Genomic DNA, 20857 nt, shown 5'->3' with positions numbered 1-20857 from the left:
TCATTGTTTCCTAATGACATTGCCAAAAATATCCACATGAGCTGTCTGGTTCCTCGTAACCTTCAGTCTTGGATATTACAGGCAGATTTCTGAAAGGTCAGGAAATAGCTTTCTAATATTTTAAAAGAAGTACCTTCTTAAAAACAAAATGTGTTACAACTAGATCAAATGTTCAGAATACATGTTTTCTGGATAGGGGTCAACATAAAGAAGAGCAGAGTAATTAATTAGTTCAAGTTCAAGAGTAAATCTTCTGAAGCAATCATTTGGATGATGTCAAGGAGTTGTAATGCCCTACATTTTATGAAAGCAAAACATGTAATTTGAATCTGACTCATTGTATACAATCAAAACCCAGCATAATAAAGCTTGTTGATTGTAATAGAGAAGTGCAGGTCTTTTACACAGGAAAAAAAATTAGCCTGAGCTTAGGTTCATTTCCCAGTTTTGTGACTTGCGAAAGCAGGTGACCATACATATGCAATGCAGTTACACAACAACTAGGAATGATTAATCACATATAATTGTAGGTTAGAACACAACCATTGCTGTGCGTTTCGTGAAATGCAGTTCAGTTCCTATGTTTCAAATCTAGCCCAGAGAGCCCCAGTGTTGGTCTTTGTGAACTGATAAAACATTTGAAGGAGGTGGTATCCAGTTTTAACTTTTTTCTTCTAATATAAACATGGGAAGCTGGCTGATACAGTGGTACCTCAGGTTAAGTACTTAATTCGTTCCGGAGGTCCGTACTTAACCTGAAACTGTTCTTAACCTGAAGCACCAATGGGGCCTCCTGCTGCTGCTGTGCTGCCACAGCACGATTTCTGTTCTCATCCTGAAGCAAAGTTCTTAACCTGAAGCACTATTTCTGGGCTAACAGAGTCTGTAACCTGAAGCATATGTAACCTGAAGCGTATGTAACCCGGGGTACCACTATACTGGATTAGATCATGGATCCATTTAGCTCAGCAATGTCAACAATGACTGACAGTGGGTCTCCAAGATTTCAGACAGGGATCTCTCCCAGCCTTGCTAGAGATTGAACATGGAACCTTTCACATGCAAAGCACATGCCCTACCACTGAGCTACAGCCCTTCCTCAACACCACTATATTTATTGTACCTTATTTCTGCCCCCCCAATCATTTCCCCCGTTCTTGGTATGGTCAACAACAGTGTCTAGCGGTTCTTGCAAAAAGCAATAGCTACTAAGCAATCAGTGTGGGGAAAGCAACCTTACATTGCAATAGAAGAAAAGGATGCAGATTTGGATGAATTACTGTTGTGGAATCAGTGGCTTAAAAGCTTGTGGCGCATATGTAGTACATGGCAACCTGTAGGAGATGGTTTTGTAGCTTGAGGAGTTGGGCTGCTGCGTTCAGTGCAGTAACACAGAACAAGTTCCAGATGGACTGGATTCCTTCTAGTGCTTTGAAAACAATCCATTTCAGGAGGGGAACTTTGCTTCACTGACAAGGGAGGGAGGCATAACCGGTCAAGCCTGCTTCTTGTTACATCCAGGCTTTCTGTGGTGCCTCACTTCTCACCAAGGGTTCTTCTTTTGGATAGTTTTCCTTCTTGGGAAAAATGATAATAAAGGTGGAGGAAATTTCCTCCCCAATTCATTGCATAATTAAAAACAATGAGTCAAGAGAGTTTTGAGGTGCCTTACGTCAAGGATAACACAGGTTTCCTATTAGGGAAAAGGCAGGGTAGTAGTAGTAGTAGTAGTAGTAGTAGTAGTAGTAATAATAATAATAATAATAAATAATAATAATGGTCAACATGATGCCTGTTCCCTCTGTCTGGGCCAAACTAGGCATCTATTAATTGTGTGAATGTCATTAACAAGTATTTTTGTTATTATGTAAATAGCAGCAGTGGAGACAGGTGGGCAGCCTTCAGTCCATGGGGATGAAGAGTTTAACCCTTATCTTTTCCTGCCGCAGTCTCAACATCTTGTCTCTGATGCTGCTGTTTGGATTTCAAGGGAAGCTCCCACTGGCACCAGTGGGGGTTTCCCTTGACATACAAATATCAGAAAAGTAACTTTTGTCAGAATCATAGCACAGAGAGCGTTGAACTTGCCAGCCACATTCCACACAGTTCTGAGGTGATCAAGCTCTGCCAAAATTACTGCTGATGTAACAAAGGTGTGTACTAATTGTATTCTCATCATTAATGTAACATCTTGTTTCTCAGAGAGGATGGGTTAAATTCAGTGTCCATATGCTGGAACACTTGTCCCACAAATATCCACTTGAATTTTTATTTCTTTTTGCTTCCAAGTGAATAATCTTCTCACTTCTTGTTTTGTTTTGTTTGTTTTGTTTTGTAAGTTGTTTCCAGGCCTTTGAGTTGCTTGGTCTGCAATCCTATACCCACCCAAGTGGAAGTCCCATTGAATTCAGTAAGACATTTCTAAACAAACATTTAGGATTACATAGTTTATTTACTTTGTTCTGCTGATGCTGCTTATCGGGTTTAGATCATCTTGACCTTATTTCAGCTACTGCTTTGTGTGTTTTGACTGCTTTCTAGTTTTAGTGTGTTTTATGCTGCCTTTTATGGCTTTTGTTGTTTGAGGTGCTGTGCATTGGTTTGGGTCCTATTGTGGCAGAGACTGTGACTCATACTTTTTTTCAAAAATAAATAAATGAAGTAATAATAAATAACATTTTCCTCCTAGGTCTCTTGGATCCTTTTAGCTGTCTTCTGAATCCATTCCAGGTTTGTTATGAATTGTCACAGCCGGATGTGAACACTACACCAATATGGTAGTGCCTGATAACTGAGGGGATGTTGCAGCTGAATTCAGTCTTTTTATCTGAGCCCATTCTATTAAAGTCAATAATAGCAGCTGATTAGAAACACACATTGCTTTCCTGGTGTAAAGGTTTTTTTTTTTTTTAAACAGGTTCAGAAGTGGGAGTTGGCCTTCACAGTTCGATGATCAGGAATGAGTCTGTGTCTGATGTGAAAAACCCAGAATTACAATTCCTGGAAATATTTCTTCCTGCAGTGACACAATGCCAGCAGAAGGACCTGACTCACTGAAAGAGTGGTGTCACTATTATATCACTGGGGTCTCTTGAAGGTGATGTCATTTTCTGCATTTTTCCCGAAACAGTAATCAGATTAATTACTTATAATGACTGGAGAGTACAGAGCCTAAAAATAGGCATTTGGTTGTTGGACTCTTATATTCAGCCGAGTAGAAATCCGACAGAAAGTAATATATGCGACGAGTTGTGGGTTTTTGCTTTTGTTTAAAATACTTGCCCTGTTCTCACCCCGCCCCAATCATTGCTTTCAGTTTCCCACAATTTCAGCTGGGTTGCCTTAACTGTATGCTTCGTATGTTCCCGTCGCTGCCCCAAATTTGCTCTGAGTGTCTTTTTGGGCTTCTTTACTCCCACCATTTCCATGATTTCAAAGTAGGCTGTTGCACAGAAAGACTCAGGTTATCAGTAAAATAATATCAGAGGAGTTGGGGTCTTGAGAACAACTAGGCTTATTGACGTATTAGCCCGAATATAAGCTGCACCCGAACATAAGCTGCACCTTTAAAATTGGAGAGGGGGGAGAAAAAAGACCGCAATATAAGCCGCTTCATTCCTTGCTGCTCCAAACTGCATGCTGGCTGAGGGGAGCCATGCTGTGTTGCTGGAGGCCTTTCCCCTTCCTCGTGCTCTCCCTTCCCAGCCTTGGGGGAGAGGACAGGGGACTACATGTGGGGTGGGCACTACTTTGCCGTGCTCCTGTCACTGTTTGCCCCGCGTTCCTGGCTGCATACTGTAAGGTCATGAATATAAGCTGCACTTTAACTTTTCACGGTTGGAATTTGGGGGGAAAGTGTGGCTTACATTCAGGCCAATACGGTAAATCTTAGTGGCTTCAGTGAGGCCACCTGTGGTCAGGTTCGCAGCCTTACAGCACAACGCAGTTACACACTTTTCTCTCCAGCTTAGACCCTATGGGAGATAGATGGGCATGTTCAACATTAGCTGTACTGTACCCTTCGCCTTTAAGTGTCACAGGACACTCAGCTGTAGCAAACCCTTGTTTGTTCTTGTGAGAGTGTGTCAGGGTAAGCCTCAGGCTTGCTTGCTCCCCACTGCGCTTCTTTGTTTGTGTGGGGGAGGGGGGTACGTGAGCTCAAGGTTCACCCCCAGCCTGGTCTTGTAACAACAACAAGCCGTATCGTTTTGTTACATCTGAATGGGGCCTTTGTCTTGATTCACAGCTTATGCAATTATGAGATCACTTCCATCAGCATCTGTTGCATCATTTTATGAAGAGACCATATCCTCGGGAAGAACAACCAGTACCAGGTTTTGCCATATATGGGATCTTCCTCTCCCCCTTCCTCATCCTACTGCGTGGCTCCAAGGTGGCAAGAAACAGCTACCCAACTTTACGCTGCCCATGTGTCCCCCCCCCCACTGCATAGCCTTCTGAATGAGGGTGGATCTTGGCAGTCTATGAGAGAAGTTGGTGGCAGCTGCAGGAGGAATCAGAGGCTCCCTGTTGATAATGGCGGACCAGATTGTGGCTATCGCTATGCCAGGTACAGTGTGGTAGGGCTCCAGTTGCCAGCCACCTCACTCCTTACTTGGAGACATTTGCTTCCTTTGATTCTGCAGAATGGAAATACTAGTCTTGACCAGCTGCTAAAGGCATGCAGTGCCTGCTTCCTGTTTTCTGCAGCAATGGACTGCTACCTTTTGGCTTTCTGAAAGGATTTTTTGTGCTGTGTTAGTCACTTGGAATTAAATGCAAGCTATTCATTAAAGGGAAAAACACACACACACCACACGCACTGTTTCAATAAATGAAATTACTGTATCAAGTTTGAATAAGCATGCGCCACAGCCTGGATGTTTTGTCAAAATGTTCCCAAAATACTTCCAGTCAATGTCAACATGTCTAGAGCTTCTGCTAAAAGCCAAAGGACACCATTTGAAACGTAAACATTTTCTTTTTCTGTTTATCTCTTGCCGTTAGCACACTCGGCTCTTTGTATGCAATACTGTACCTAGATTTTATTTTCACAAGAATTTCACCAGCTTTTTGCTGGTTTTAAAAAGTCTGAAAATGTGGGTTTTTTTTTAAAAAAAAGGTATAAACAAGCGCAGAAATTCAGCTTCTTGTTGACGAAAGATTATCTAGTGACGTTGTGAGCTCTCAGATTCCCTAAGGGACAGAGAGGAACATGTGTGGCAACTGCGCCTGCCTCAGATCTTTGTGGGATTAGATCCCAACTCCCAAACCACAATTTGCATATCTATAAACCAAGAGATAGAGGGAAGATATAATGCCTATAAAAATATGTGTGCCGATATCTTAATCGGTCTTACTCATTGGCCTCATGGCAGACAAAATGGTGGTTGTGGCACCTCTAGTGTAGGGGAACCTCAGCGTGTGATACAACCTATTTTGTTCATTCTAAGGCTGATGGTGCACACATACGTGTTAGTTCCTGAATTTAGTACAATCTGGATCAAAGGGTGGGGGGCTTGATACATTAATGGAATTAAATATACAGAAGAAAAGTTTTCAGTTCTCCCCGAAGCTTCTCTGGAGTCTTAGCCCCTGCCCCTGAACTATGTGTGATGGGATGCAGTGTGAGGGGGGAGGCAAACTTTCTTTCTGCAAACTTTCTTCCATTCTTTTGTCTTAGGCTCCAAGCCACAGTTTCCACACAAATCCATCTCTTATAAAACTTGGTGTTTGTTTATTTATTTATTGGTCAAAATTACCTGTTAAAGCTCTTAAAGTCAGGCAGCTCGGGCTTTGCTTCAGGCTTAAACAGTTTGGGGTATAAGGCCTCCAATAGCTCTGGGTCGTTGCTGATGGCTTCAATCCAAGGTGATTGATAGTACTTTGGCACAGATGTAGTGTTGAACCTCTCAGGAGGAATTGTCTTCAGTGGTCCAGAATATCCTTCGAGAGGAAAATTATACACAGTGTTTGGATTTTGCAGTAGCAACCTCCTAACTGTCTCACAAATTCCAACTCATTCTCACCATGGTCCCCCTAGGCACCGCATAAGAGGTTCTACATTAATTGTCACTTAAAGATCATTTGCTTAAGATTGTGGTTTCAGCCACAATCCTCAATGCTGCTCTTCTAAATTCTGTTGTAAACAATGGATTAACTCTGGCAAGAAAAGTCTAAGGATTTAATAGAATTTCAGCTGTGGCAGTATTAGACAAATATATCTTGGGTGATGGATAGAAAGGTAGAAGGCTGTGAGTAGAAAACTCTTGTCTCATGTGCTCAAACATTTTTTTTTTAATAACACTGTCATATTTAACATATATTCAAAATACACGGTAAAACCTGGAGATTTACCTGCAGTGATCTCACTTTGTAACACAAGGGGCAAAGCAAACTACAAAACACATCAAGTAATCAGTTTAAGTTTTTTTTAAAGGCTTTAAAAAGCCCACCTGTTTCAAATGGCTTTTAATTGATGTCTTTTATGGGCCATGTTGTTGTTTTATTGCTGCGGCTCTGGAAAAGACTTGATTATATTTTATTGTACTGTTGGTTGGTGTAGCTTCTGGAATTTAAAAAGTTTTTATTATAATATGTTTGTATTTTTATGGTTGTATTTTGTTCTCCACTTTGGGTGGACTTGTTAGGGACATGTGGCTTACAGATATTTACATAAGGAAATAAATAAGTGCATGTACAGACACATGTAACTAGTGTGGCCAAGCTGTTGTGGAACCGCATTCAAATCACATTGCTCAGATGTAAAATCTGCCCTGTAAGATCCAGACTAGGAGAAGCAGGTTTGGCTAGTTTCCAGCAGAAACCAACTACAGTATGCACAAAGCTGATTGGCTGGCTCCTGTGATGTCATGAAGCTACTGGCTCTTCACGTCCCAGAGCAGTTTTTAAAGTTTTTTTTAAAAAACAACTTATTGAGGGTTTTAAAATAATAATAAGGTGCGAAACAAATGTCTAATCATATCAACTTGGAAGATATTTGAAAAATAAAATTTAAAAGACAGGCAGCCTGCCTGAAGCACAGGGAAAGAAATGGAGAGAGAGAGTAAATCATTGTGGGATTCAGAAGAAAATAAGTGTGCAGTATGTGATGAGTAGCCGATATTCCTGCATAGTGGTGGGGGGTTGGACTAGATGTCCCTTGGGTCCCTTCCAGCTCTAAGATTCTATAAGTAAAGACAACTAGGGAGGGAAGCCAAGACAACATTTTTTTTTAAAAAAAAATGCACTGACTCCTTTTTATCTACACATCCTTGCAAGGTATGCACGCATCTATAAGAGAGGGGAAAGCCCATTTCAACACGAGCCGATCAAATTTTCAAAACGTTTATGATGACATGTAGCCTCCAGCTATTTAAGCATGTGTTTGGCCAGTTAACATTAAGCTTCCAAGAGGGCATGTAATTGGTACAATATACACATCATAACAGCAGATTCTTATGTGTGCTTTCTTGTGTGTAAGTTTCACTGTGCACAGTTTACTTTCAGGGAAGTTTGTGTAGGATTCCAGCCTTAATTAAATAAATCTATACATAAATATGGTGCTAAATCCATTATGCGGCAGTCGCACAAGTGGCGAAAAGGCTGTGATCAGTTTACAAATTATGCCCCAATAAATCTCTCTGTTCTTGTTTTGAAAAGGGCAGACAAAGAAAAGACTTCTTTGTCGCTCAGTGCCTCTAGATAAAGGAAACACGTGTCCTTGCTACTGTATAAAATGTTCTTGCTACAAGAGAGCCAAATTGTCCTCCTATTTACTCTTGTATAAGGGTTTTCTTTCAAACATTCTTTCACGCTAAATATTGTATAATTGGTCAAGTCTGCATCCGCTGAAAGATTTTCCCTAACAACCAAAACAGACAGATAGATTTGCAGAACTTTGTTGTGCATAAGATAACTCTGTTTGTGTGACCTCCCCTGACCTTTTTAATAAGATCTATTCATTTATGATTGGTTTCAAATAAAGAAGCTACACATTTAGTAGATCCAGGCCAAAGAACTTTGTGCCCACATTCTACAGATAGTAACTCAAAGATATAATCTCACTGAATTGGGGCCTTCACAGGTTTTAGCACAATAAATGCAGAAGAATAAACCAAACCTCCTGCATCAAGCTTGAACTTTTGTACCAGAGCATTTATATTTCCATAACAAGTGCTGTAGATTGTATAGAGGTAAATCCTAGTGTGACCTAAACCAGTAACTGCTGCTATTATGATGGCAACATGGGACATGATTTATTTTAATGCCATTTTATGAATTGCTTTTCATGTAAATTTCAAGGTGATTTAAAATTGTACAATAAAAAGGGCTGAAAAGAATTGCAAGTACAAATGACTTATTTTGCACTCTGGACTATGAGTGAAAGGGTTGGGGAGAATGACCCTCATGCAAAAATCAACCTTGATTCACATGGGACTACTTTATATTGTGCTGCTGATATGCCATCAAGTTTAATGGCAGATTTATGTGTTGGAAAACAGTGAAGGTAGAGTTATCATGTGGTAACTTTTCTCCCTTTTGCCTTGGCCACTTCACAGAGGTTGTAGGTGACTGATCTATGCTTCCACTAAAGATACCACACAGTAGGTCTCCTCTATGGAAGAATTTTTATTGTTTTTACTTTGCCCGGAAAATAAGAGGTTTGTCTGGCTGGGATATTCCACGGTGGCTTACCTGGGGCAAGGGTTTCGGGGTTCGGTGGACTCCGTGGATCAGGGGTATTAGGCGGTGTTGTTGGCGCATGCTCTTGAGCTGTCTCCATGCTGTTAGCATCCAACTGAATGCACTGTATGACCTCGCTGCGCTGCATTTGAATGATAAGAAATAGCACAGCTATCAGGTTCATAACAGAGACGCCAAAGGACTGCTGAAAACAGTGTCCTGGTTCCTTGGCGTTTCTTAAATGGCAAACTGATACACTAAATGCTTTGTTCAAGCATCTTCTTTTTTCCTGACCACTTTTTTTTATTTTCCGGCCTTCCTATCCTGCTGTCTGAGCACCACATACTCACAAGCACCCCGCTGAACTGCCGAAGTGTTATTCTTGCTTTAGACTTGTGGGATGAAGATGCCACAGAGATTAATTGGCTTTCTAAAGCTAGAATAGAAAGTATCTGGCAAGTTGGGAATGATAGGCCTCCTGTGCTCTAGGGAAACAAGTTATCTCTTAAAATATCCTTTTTCCTGAAGCAAAGGCTGTCAAATGGTGCCCTAATTTTAAAATGATGTACTCACTGTCCCCAACAAAACAAACAAACCTTATTCCAGAAACCTCTCTACTTCAAGTGCCCTGATTCAGTTTGGATCCAGGTACATAATGGGGGGCGGGGGGCCAAGAGGTTATAACCTTCCTCCCTTGACACCATGACCCCGATTCATAAACACACACACCCCACAAAGTTGCTATTAACAGTGGCGTAGCGTGGGGGTGCAGGGGGGGCCGGCTGCACCGGGCGCAACATCTGGGGGGTAGGGTTAGGGGGCGCAAATTACCGGTACTTGCCTTGCCCCGGGTGCTGACAACCCACGCTACGCCACTGGCTATTAACTTTGGAGGGGGAAGCATTCTAGAATGGCCCCCTCCTCCCCAAGTGCAGCAGTCCTGACCCAAATTGCCCTTCCTTGTTTGTCTTAGCAAAAGAAAAAAATATGTTGGGAGATGCATGAGCACATTTCTTGCAACACCTTTGTGATGTCAGAGAGTACTCTAAGAAGGCCTTGAATTTAATAAAACATCTCAACACAAAGCTGTCCAGCAGTTGAGAGGGCTCTGATGGTTTCCGCCAAGTAGGACTCACACATAGAACAAATGACGTTTCTGAGTGATGAAAGAAAATTGGGGATAAGTAACTGCTGTAATATTTAGGATGGAAATATCCCTCCAAGATGGAATTTGCCTGTTGGCTTGATTGGCAGTTTCCCCTCTCTACCCACGCAGCTGAAATTCCCCATCTGTTAAGGAGCTCTATTTTCCTTTGTGTTTGGTCATGCTTACCTCACTTGGACACCTAAATATTGGCTTTATCCCTAAGCAGTTTCCATAAAGAATTCCCGCAATGACACCTCAATTTGTAATCATAATAATAACCTTAGCGCAGGCCACTTCACAAAGATTAATGACAGGCTGGAGTGAGCTATTCTTTCTGCTGGGTCATTAGTTCCATGGCTGCATCCGAAGCCTTAATCATTGTTTCTTTAACATAGAATTAGAGCGCTCTAAAAAGTCAGAACCCTATTTTAGCCATGACATTGAAATGAAAAGGTTTGTAAGTATAGACTGCCTTTGAGGACAATTTTCTGTAGGTATGGGTGGGGGAGAGAAATACAAACAATGCTTTAAAACAAGAGTCCTCGACTGAGAAATTCAAACAGATTTTGTCCACCCATAGGAGCCTTGACATAGCACAAGATTTACAATGCAGTTGTTTCCATGTTTACTCAAAATAGTGTGTTTTAATGTAATTTACCCCCTAGTTACCCAGCAGGGCAACATCTGCACCATACATTTAAAGCCTTTGTCTTTGACTTTAACAGTCATGGCTTCTTCAAAGGGATCTGGGAACTGTAGTTTGTGAAGAGTTGATTGTTAAACCACAATGGGAACTGTAGCTCTGTGAGGGAAACAGGAGTGTCCTATTTTTATTTTTTTAAAAAATATTTATATACCATAGCATCATAGAAATGTGGTCTGAATAGCCCTAGAGGGTCATCTAGTGCAGCCCCTTTCAATGCATCTACTGCAAAGGAAACCATTAAAAAAATCATAACAACTCTCAGCACCCATAGCAAACTACAGTTCCCATTTCTTTGTGGGGAAGCCATGGTGACTGAAAGTGGCATAATACTTGTACTGCTTTAAATGTATGGTATGGATGTGGCTTAAGTATACTGTGGATTCCAGCTTTAGAATCCCTAGGCTAGTGCATGTAGTTATGATATGGGTTTTGGAGGTAAAACAATAAGGACTGAGGGGGGGAAATATAGCAGTTTATGCACAGAGTGTTAAGCTAGTTTTCTAAAATAGCTTCCACCTAAAAAAGGCAGCAAAGCAACCCCTTTGTCTCTCTGGAATGCAGAGATGTTTTTACTGGCATTTGTTTGAACTGACCTGAATAACTTGGTGCTTTGCCACTTGTGAGTGATGATCGTTTCCCATATATCTGGCAACGAGAACTGTAAGCTACACCACATCAATGCATTTCAACTGACAGCAAAAGATTGAGCCCATCTTCTCGAGTCCTGGTATGGTGTCCTTTCCAGTTCTTAGATTGCCTCTGTAGCCCCCTAAGTCTAAGGGTGCATTCAGACATGGGGAAACATTGTGCTTGTTTCCCTCATTATGATATTAGCACTTTTGTCCCATTTTCTAAGGTTCTTTTCACAATGCAATACCCATTGTGTTGTGGAATTGTGGCTTTTGGACAGATAAACCGGCGTGTCGGTTTCACTTTTTGTTTCAATTGATACTGTACAGACCCTGTTTAATACCCTTATACTGTCTAGATTTGATCATTATAATGCTCTCTGGCATAAGATAATAATCTTCAGTCACTTTCCTTTCCTCCTATTTTAGGTTCCACAACACATTTAGTTTGTCTTGTAACCTAAGTTTACCCATTCTTCTCTTCTTCTTTCTGCTCTTCCATTTTCTTATAAGACCCAATCTAATCTTCCTTTAGTAGCTTATAAATATCTCAACACTCTGGCTTCTTATCTTTCTGATTGTATAACTCTAGTCCTCATTCTTTAAGTCCTAGTATTACTTTGCTTCTTGTCAACCGCAAAATCTTATCTCTTATTTGTACCCTTTCCCTCTTTTTGTTCCTTATCTCTGGAATGCCCTGCCTCTGAATGTCAGAACACCTCCATCATTTTTTTCCATTTTAAACTACACCTGAATATTTGTTGTTTTCTCTGGTTTTTGCTTATTATCTCATTTCAGTTCCATTTCCTTTCCTATCATATTCCTACCTTTCACAATCTTACTTTGCCTTTTGGACTGCAAACTGGGTGCAGGACCTGTCTGCAGTCTAATTTTTTTGTATGAGGCTTTGCTTGGTAGCCTTTCAACAATAATAAAAATTTGTCATATTTTTTACATATCCATTGCTATTTCTTCCTATCTGTATGGTTCCTATCTCTTGCCCTTGCTTCTATATTCTTATTCTTATTATTTTAATTTATACCCTGCCTTCTTCCCAAAGGACCAAGGGCAGCATATGCTTGCTAATTTTTTTTATGATTTAGTGTTCTCACCTTTTATTCTAGTCTACTTCCTTCTGCCCTTTGCTATCAGTTTCTGGGCTCTTAACTGTTCTGCTACCTCATATCCTGTCCTTCCAGGCTGAAATCAGATTGCTTTATCCCTTGTCTGCAGTGGCATATGATAAGTAGTATCTTGTTTTACATCTAATATTCAGGACTGTAGTACTTCTGGCTATTAAACAGAATGAACGGCAGACAGACCTTTTTAAGCCCCCTTGAGATTCTTATTCTTGCTGCTGATTTATTCACTTTGATGAGTCACTAATTGTGCAGTCCAGACATGCACAAAAAGGTGATAAAGTGTAAAATACTCACATTTCTTGGCTTGCTGGATAAAAAGTGAAGATTTTCATATGTGTATTTGTCAGATCTTCGTTGGCGCATCTTGAATAGCCGCGCTCCTCTGTTACTTAACAATGACAACTCTTCTAACATGATGTCCCTGGGGATACTGACCTTTTTTCCAAGGTCTATTCCAGGTGATTCTGCAAAATAATATAAGTACACATTTCTTAGAAAAATTCTTCCAGGTAATTGGTATGATTCAGCTAAAGTGAAGCTCTAGTAAATTCTGTTGATTTCAGTGGGAGGGTTCAACAGAGGCAAAGCAAAGCTGAGTGTGATCTCTTAAGCAAGAGACCATCAGCGGGCTTTTCCACCCGTAGACATCATGAGAACATGCAAAGGGTTTTCACTTGCCACAGAAACCCACTGGGGATTTGGGAGGGGAAAGGCTGTTACTCCCATACAGCAACTCTCACTTCATAAATTTATGAAACCAACATACATAGTCTGGATTAAACCAAAGATTCATGTTACTAGGATGCATGGGATGCTAGGATGCACAGTCCCACACATGCAAACCATCAGGGGAAAATGGCAGGGACTGAGTCACGCAGTGGTCTCTGGGCTCCAGAAAAGTATTATCAGTGGTGCATTGATAGCAACTGGACACCTTCGTGGGGCATTGGTCAATAGAATCTCCATGTTCAGAGGCAAGATAATAGAATTGTAGTGTGGGAAGGGACCCTGAGGGTCATCTAGTCCAACCAATGCAGGTATTTCAACTAAATAATACATGACAGGTGGCCATCCAACCTCTGCTTAAAAACCACCAAGGAAAGAGTCCACTACCTCTCGTGGAAGTCTGTTACACTGTCCAACAGCTCTTATTATAGAATAATATAGATTCCACTGAGTTCCAGTTGCTAGAAAGCAACAGTTAGGGTGGGGAGCTATTGCCTTCATGCTATGACCATAATGAAGATTTAGATTGGATTGATTTGTGGGTTTTCTGGAGTCATTTGGGTGGCCAATGAGGAGCACTCAATGGATTTTTTGTTTATCTGACTATCTATGTCCACTGCTGACATTAATTGTGTCCACTGATATGTATGATTCCTCAAAACACTTAACTTTGACTGGATGATACTTGAACTGGGATATCCAGTTTCTACACTGTTATGGGAGGCCCAGGAGGCCTTGGCAGGTTGCAAGGCTGTCTCTGAGGGTACCCACTGGTGCCATATTGGGGACCCCAGATCTAGAAAATATGGACTGAGTTTTCCCACCTCACAGTCAAAGAATACAATCAGAGCTCTATTGGAGAAAAGCTCTTTTATGTACCACCTCTCAGCTACATAAAACTATGGGACCAGGGACTCTGCCATTTTATTTTATAGGAGGAAATACTATTTTTCCACAGACAAATCCTCTTTATTTTTAAATTTCTGTCTCATGAATCTTGAATTATTCCCAAATGTTTTTCCCTGGCCGGCCAGCCAGTTGGTATTTTCCACAGGAAAGTGGGAGAAATTCAAAATGAATCTTCCAGAAAGTAAGTGTGGTTTTAGCCTGGCAGTCCTCTTTCAAATGTAAATAGCGATGAACAAAAACTCAGAAAATGTGTTTTGAGTTGGGTAAGTTCAGACCTCAAAAACAACAGCAGGACATCCTGTGTAGCATGAAGAAGGTTAATAAGCTGTGTTAATTAATGTGGTGTTATGAAACTTGCAGGGAGCAATTCTCAGAGTGCTGAAACAACAATGAAGGGTAATGTATTGTCTCTGCTGCCTAACAGTGCAAAAGGTCAACATTTAACTACATTTTGTATGCAGGGTGCAAGTGAGTGACTTTTGCTTCCCTTGCAGACCATACAGCACATGTTGCTCTCTAGATGGACTGATTTATTTATTTATAGCCTTTATATCCCACCTTTTTCTCCAAGGATCCCCTCATTTACCGTATTTTTCCGTGTATAAGACTAGGTCCCCCCCCCTAAAAAAAATAATGTCAAAAATTAGGGGGTGTCATACACGGATACATCTTCCCCCCATTTTCTTAAATCTGAGTCCCCCAAAATAGGGGGAATCTTATACATGGGAGCGTCTTATAGACGGAAAAATACAGTAATCCCCAGATCAGCTTTCAGGCAAGTGAAACCAGAACCAGAGCCAATCTCCTTACCCATCCTGACTGCCTAACAGTTGACCAGTATTGTAAGAGCTAAGAATGCTGATCACAGATTTAGAAATAAATTCAGAGAAGTCAGTAGCTCACAAAACATTTTACTAGCTTGTCTGCCTATACATACCAACACAAGTCATTTGTGGCATATCCACAGTCCTCCCTCATTCCTCAAATGACTGATTTCTCATAGAAAGAAATTTCCCTGCCTGGCCACCTGGAGAAAATTCTTACTTGCCACTGACAAAGAGCTGGGTGATAAGCTGGCATATGGAACTGGGAAAATGCATGTGCAAGTGTTGTTACATCAACAGCAATCCCTGACTTTCTGGGTTGGAGTTGGTGATTGAAGCCACTATGAATAAGAATCAAGCATTCATTCAAACAGCTTGACTATAGTTGGAAAACTAAATTGAACCATCTTATTTGTTAAAAAATGCTGCAGTCCTATGTGTGTTTATTTGTCAGTATATTCCACTGAACTCAGTAAGATTTACTTCCGTGTAGATGTGCACAGGGTTGAGGACAGGAGATTTCAAAAGAACTGGTAGCAGTCAGTTGCATTTTTTTTTTTTTAAGAATCTGTGCTTATGCTAGCCTTAAGCATAAGAATTTACATTTACACCATCAAAATAACTAACGAATAAAATCCTACAGCAAAATTCCCCAAGGTTATTTGTAACATCATAGCATAAGATTACAGCAAATAAAGCATTGGCACATTAGAATTCATCTGCTAAACCATGAGAGATACATGCATGAGAGATATGTATACTTCTGGATAATATTCTCTTTCTGTACCATAATCAACTTATTCCAACTGAAAATCAAAAATACTTTCAGATTTCAAAATGGCATTTTGATTTACCGTATTTTTCGCTCTATAACACGCACCCGACCATAACACACACATAGTTTTTAGAGGAGGAAAATCCGTAGGCATGCCACCTGTAGGCATTCCCTCCACAACACGCACAGACATTTCCCCTTACTTTCTAGGAGGAAAAAAGTGAGTGTTATGGTGCAAAAAATACGGTAGGTCTGGCCTCACTGCTTTAATCCTAAACACATTTACTAGGGATTAAAGTGCCTACTGAACTTTGAGGGGTGTACCCTGGTATAAACATGCTTGAGATTGCACCGCACAACTTCTCTTGTCTTAATAAAACAGGGTTTGCTGGCTTTTGCAGACTGACCTCTTGTACATCGCTTGCTAGTGAATGTTATATATTTGAACTTGATTAATCCCTCAAACACATGCTTCTCTCCGCCTTTCTGCTCCAGAACTTTCATTAGTCATCTCATGTTTCAAGTGAGGATTTAAACCACTTTGTGTGTCTAGGCAGCTTCCCAGAAATGTTAAGTGTAAGATTAATTTGAGCCTTCTGTCAATTAAAACATAATTCTGCAGTCTGTTTCAATTAAGCTGTGCATAGATCTTGTCTGATGCTAGCTAAGTGCAAAGAGGATGAGGAGAAGAAAAGGTGGAGACAAGAGGAAGCCAATCTCATATAGGAAATTCACATGAAAACCCAAAATACAAGGATTCCTACCGACTTCTGTCAGCCATGGAGCAGTAGACCCAGTCAAATCAATGGACTTGTTCAATTTAATTGGCAGTTCTAGGCACACATAGAATGGGTGGATTTGTCCATTTTCGTTTCTCTACATTTCTAATTTTTCCAATAGAAACTTCAGCCCTCTACATTTCCACAACATTTTGTGGGTGGTGGGGGGCAGGGATGTTATGTCGCCATGGAAATTTATCAGCATTTTATTTTGAATTTATTCTAAAATACACATTTTTGCATGCAATTTTCCTTAGTGTTTTAATTTTTGCATTTATATACAGTAATGCATTTTGTGTGATTTTTCTTTTTACTATTGTACACATTTTTATGCACACTTTACCCTAGTATATGCATTTTTATTTTTATTTTACACATTACTTGGCTGGGGAATTACATTACAAAATTCAGAGAAGTGAAGATTTTGAAGGTTAGTTGTGTTCCGGTTCCCATATTGTTCTGGAAGGTGTAAATTAAGGAAGTTCATCTTTAAAAGCAAACTGCATCAAATTTCTTCCCCATCCCTACTCCCAGGAAAGTCCTTTTGAACTCAAACAGGCTCATTTCTGAGTAGACTTATACAGAATTGTACAGTTAATTAAGCAATTCTTCAGGTCTAATGCAGTTTACACTGCCATAAACGTCACACTATGTTGATGTTGTTTATGAACACAAATTTGTATGATGGGGGAAAGATGAAGTTTATGGTGGGAAATGCAGATTCTTCCAGAGAGGGGATGAATTTATCTTTCTCTGGAGAGATTACAGCACTTCCTATGTGAAACAAAATGATTTAGTGGATATAAAGGAAATAATACAATAAAAAGGAAATAATATAATATAAAGGAAAAAGCCAGTCAACAGATACCAGAAAATGTGGCTTTCTGGGCTTATTATAATATTTTACATCTGGCTCCTAAACACAACACATGGACTTACTGAAACACATTGGACAGGGTGATTTGATTGGTGAAATTACTTAATTAAAAAAAGAAAGTTTCAAATTAAAAGTGTTTTAGATGTCCCTTTCCCTATTATTTTTTAAAAAATAATGTTTTCTCCATTATTAAATAATAAAACCAAATTTCCACCATTATTATTATTATATCTGCTCATCAGATTAAAGGGACAGAACTAGGGTATTTATGGTTGAATTATAGCTCAGTCAGTAGAGCATGAGGCTCTGAATCTCAAAGTTGTGGGTTTGGGCCCCCACGTTGGGCAAAAAAGTTCCTACATTGCAGAGGTTTGGACTAGATGACTCTCATATTCCCTCCCAGCCCTACAATTCTATGATTATGTGATCTGGAGAAACTTCAATGTGTTCTGCCTTTCATTACTAAATTATGGCTTGGATCGCTTCCTTTCACTGATGACTCCTTCCACTAGAGAAAGGGAAGCTTTTGAATTTGGACCTATGTGTTTTGCAGCACCAGAGAGCAACAACACTTTAAAAGCGAGAGAATGAATAAGGATACTTCCCCACCCCATGTGTGGTCATACCCTTTCTGAAAATAAAATTCCTATGTGAGCTAATAAGGGGCTGTAATAACTCTTAGGCACTATGATCCCTTTTCAAGTTTAGTATTTAATAATTAAAATAATTAACACCGTGTAACTAGCTGCACATGCTTTTGCTGTGGTCACAGCAAACCTCTTGATGGCCTAATTGTTTTGATCCATGGATGCATGAAATGGCCGACTGTCCATAGGCATAGCTGTCAACTTTCCCCCCTTTTTAAGGGAAATTCCCTTATTCCGAATAGGATTCCTCACAAGAAAAGGGAAAAGTTGACAGCTATGTCCATAGGATGCCAGGTTAAATGGTGGCAGCCCTAGTATGAGGGAGAAAAATTATGCAATGGGAGTCTCTATGAAGTATGTGTCGATCTGCCTTCAGTTTGCAGATTCAAGGGGAACTTCAGAGCTGTGTTTTACAATTTCTGGATTCATGTCATTACTAGTTTTAGGTTCTGTTTCCAGTCCACAGACAGTGCAAGCGAGGATCAGAGCATATGGTATTCAAATGACCACTTTCCCTTGTGCATGTCCTATCTGGGCTGAATGAAAATACATTCAGAAATGGGGCCATATGGCGCTGCCCTAACATACGATGAAACCAGGAAATAAATTAACCACAGAACACTTGAAGTCTTTGGAAAACTTTTGCAAAATCCACCTCCCTGCCATCTTACACTGGTATGAGGGAAGGAACAATCTGAAAACAGACCAGCCCTTGAGATAGAAACAGGCCTTGGCTGAGTCTCCTGAAAAGGCAGGTCACTGGATTTTCTCCTGCTCTGTAACAGGGCTTATGATATCACAAACAAGCCAGTGGGGGAACGCCTAGTCAAGCAGATTTTTGTAATAGTAACTTCAAAATGCATCATTCTTGACCATTTCAGGAAACACTTTTTCACATTTAGCTGACATGTGATTATTAAAGTTTACGATCACACATCATCTTACTCCAAAAAACTAATAGTGACATTTCTAATAACAACAACAGCAACAACAACAATAATAATAAAATAAATCAGGGTGTACTAGAAGAACTGGGAGCCATAGAGCTATGGGTGTATATGCCCTGGTTTCTAATAGAGAAACGTCAGACAGCAAACCCATCCAACAAAATGACAGACAAGTGACATTTCTGGAAGAGGCAGGGGAAAATCTTATCTAGCCACTAGATAAGAACAGCCTGGTTTTGCATGTGAGTGAATATGTGTGCATAGACTGACTGAAGAATGTTTGGGTGTTTAGATGTGAGATTCAGCATTTGGGTTTGGTGAAGAGAAGAGGGTGATATGATCTGGGGGCCTACCCTCAGGAGTGGTCTTCAGATGAAGGCTGCTTAGTTCCACTGGTTTGGTCATCTCTATAGTAAGCCATATTTCCTACCGCTTCTTGTGGAAATGTAGATCAGTCAAACAAGCCTGTCAGAATTCTCCTCCAAAGATGGCAAAAAACCCTAATGCAAAACATTTCTTAACAGAGATTAGTTGGGAACTGCGCCTTGAATGGTTGGATAAGACTACAGACAGCTTTGAGTGGGTGGAGGCGGAAATTGAAACACAGCGTATATTACAAATATCCTTGTGGGGGGTTTTTTGTTGTTGCAATTTTTGAAAATACAAAAGACAGCTCTAAAACTGAGGAGAGATACATCTTCCCTGCGTGAATAGTTCTGTAATAGGGAATCCAGACATATTAACCCCCCTCCCCAAATAATATTCCGAAAGTCAATCCCAGGCAGAATGTACATCAGCTGTTAGATTACTTCATTCCTCCACAACAGTTGTTCATCTGAAAATAGCTTTCAAATGAAAAGAGGCAACTACAAAAGGATTAGTTACCATAGGCAGCATGATAGCCCCATGAGATTATTTATGGCAGCACACCCAGGGGCAAAGCTGTAAGAAAGTTAATGCTATAAGATTAAAAAGAAAGGTTAGAGAGTGACAAGGGACATACAGTCATAACAGGGATTTAACGCTATACCATTTCTCTGGATTTCTTTCATGATGGCGGATGCTTGCTGCCTCCTCTCTTTGACCATGTCAGAATGTGAGAGCATTGTAATAGTCCGGTGAGATTTTCTTACTAGAAGGAGAAGGGAAAGAGACATTTTGATGCTATTCAGTAATGGCCTCATTCTGCGTTTTTCACTTCAGCTATCGGGAACTGTTTCTTGCACACAGAGGAAAAGATGCATGTTGTGCTAACACTGCAAATGAAGCCCCAATGAGTCAACTGTTTCTTGAATGTACAAAGCGAACTATGTGACACAGTGACACGGGCCTTCTTACCTCTTCACATGCCGGCTTATCTTCACAAGGATGGGCAAGCCTCCTTCAGCTTCCATATTGTATATACAGTGGTACCTTGGGTTAAGTACTTAATTCATTCTGGAGGTCCGTTCTTAACCTGAAACTGTTCTTAACCTGAAGCACCACTTTAGCTAATGGGGCCTTCTGTTGCCGGAGCATGATTTCTGTTCTCAACCTGAAGCAAAGTTCTTAACCTGAGGTACTATTTCTGGGTTAACGGAGTCTGTAACCTGAAGCATATGTAGCCTGAGGTACCACTGTATAGTTATATACCCATCCATGAATGACTTCAGTGTTGTTTCCCTACCTGAAGCCTCTGAAACACTACATCTTTTACAAACCCTCCAAAAATTGATGAAATAGTCAAATCTTTGAACTAGCACATGTTATTCAGCAACCATCCAGAGAAATAAGCATTGCAAAACAAGTGCAAGAAATTGTATGTTGTCCATTTACTGTTTGTAAGTTTAGAAGTGGCCGGTTCATAGGACAACCAATGTCAGATTATTTCAGGAAACAATACACTTACCTTATTGTTCTGGAGAACAGCGATCCTGATCCTTTGGGTGAAGTTTATGGAGTTTATGGAGTTTGTGATGAATGGGGATGACCTATCCGGTCCCAAGTGATTTCTATGCTTGTTCTTGGGTCTGCATGATGCCTTGTACCAAGACAAACTGGGGACTGACCCTCTCCAAAAAGATT

General features: G+C 40.4%; 1 protein-coding gene and 1 long non-coding RNA gene across 3 annotated transcripts in view; one reads left to right on the top strand and one right to left on the bottom strand.

Moving 5' to 3' along the window:
• The window catches only part of LOC309377843, a 16466-nt gene extending 11648 nt beyond the window's left edge, over positions 1-4818 (top strand). The window contains exon 2 of the long non-coding RNA XR_014171720.1: positions 2918-4818. This is a non-coding gene — a long non-coding RNA (uncharacterized lncRNA). The remainder of the gene's footprint in view (positions 1-2917) is intronic.
• Positions 1-20857, bottom strand: part of MYOZ2 (myozenin 2) — a 22156-nt gene extending 1299 nt beyond the window's left edge. Inside the window, exons 1-5 of one of the 2 annotated variants that reach the window (XM_081925419.1) lie at positions 20682-20857; positions 19824-19925; positions 12604-12773; positions 8698-8827; positions 5763-5946 (exon numbers count right to left, since the gene is read on the bottom strand). In XM_081925419.1, the coding sequence (XP_081781545.1) occupies positions 5763-5946; positions 8698-8827; positions 12604-12773; positions 19824-19899 (560 nt within the window). In that variant the 5' untranslated portion in view covers positions 19900-19925; positions 20682-20857. Of the gene's footprint in view, positions 1-5762; positions 5947-8697; positions 8828-12603; positions 12774-19146; positions 19294-19823; positions 19926-20681 lie in introns of those variants that run through there. The other variant, XM_081925420.1, reaches the window with a different exon arrangement.

Source organism: Podarcis melisellensis (assembly GCF_964234715.1).
Source record: "Podarcis melisellensis genome assembly, chromosome: 9".
NCBI lineage: Eukaryota > Metazoa > Chordata > Lepidosauria > Squamata > Lacertidae > Podarcis > Podarcis melisellensis.
The sequence above is the reverse complement of the archived record's forward strand: the minus strand, read 5'-3'. Positions and strand labels throughout refer to the sequence as shown.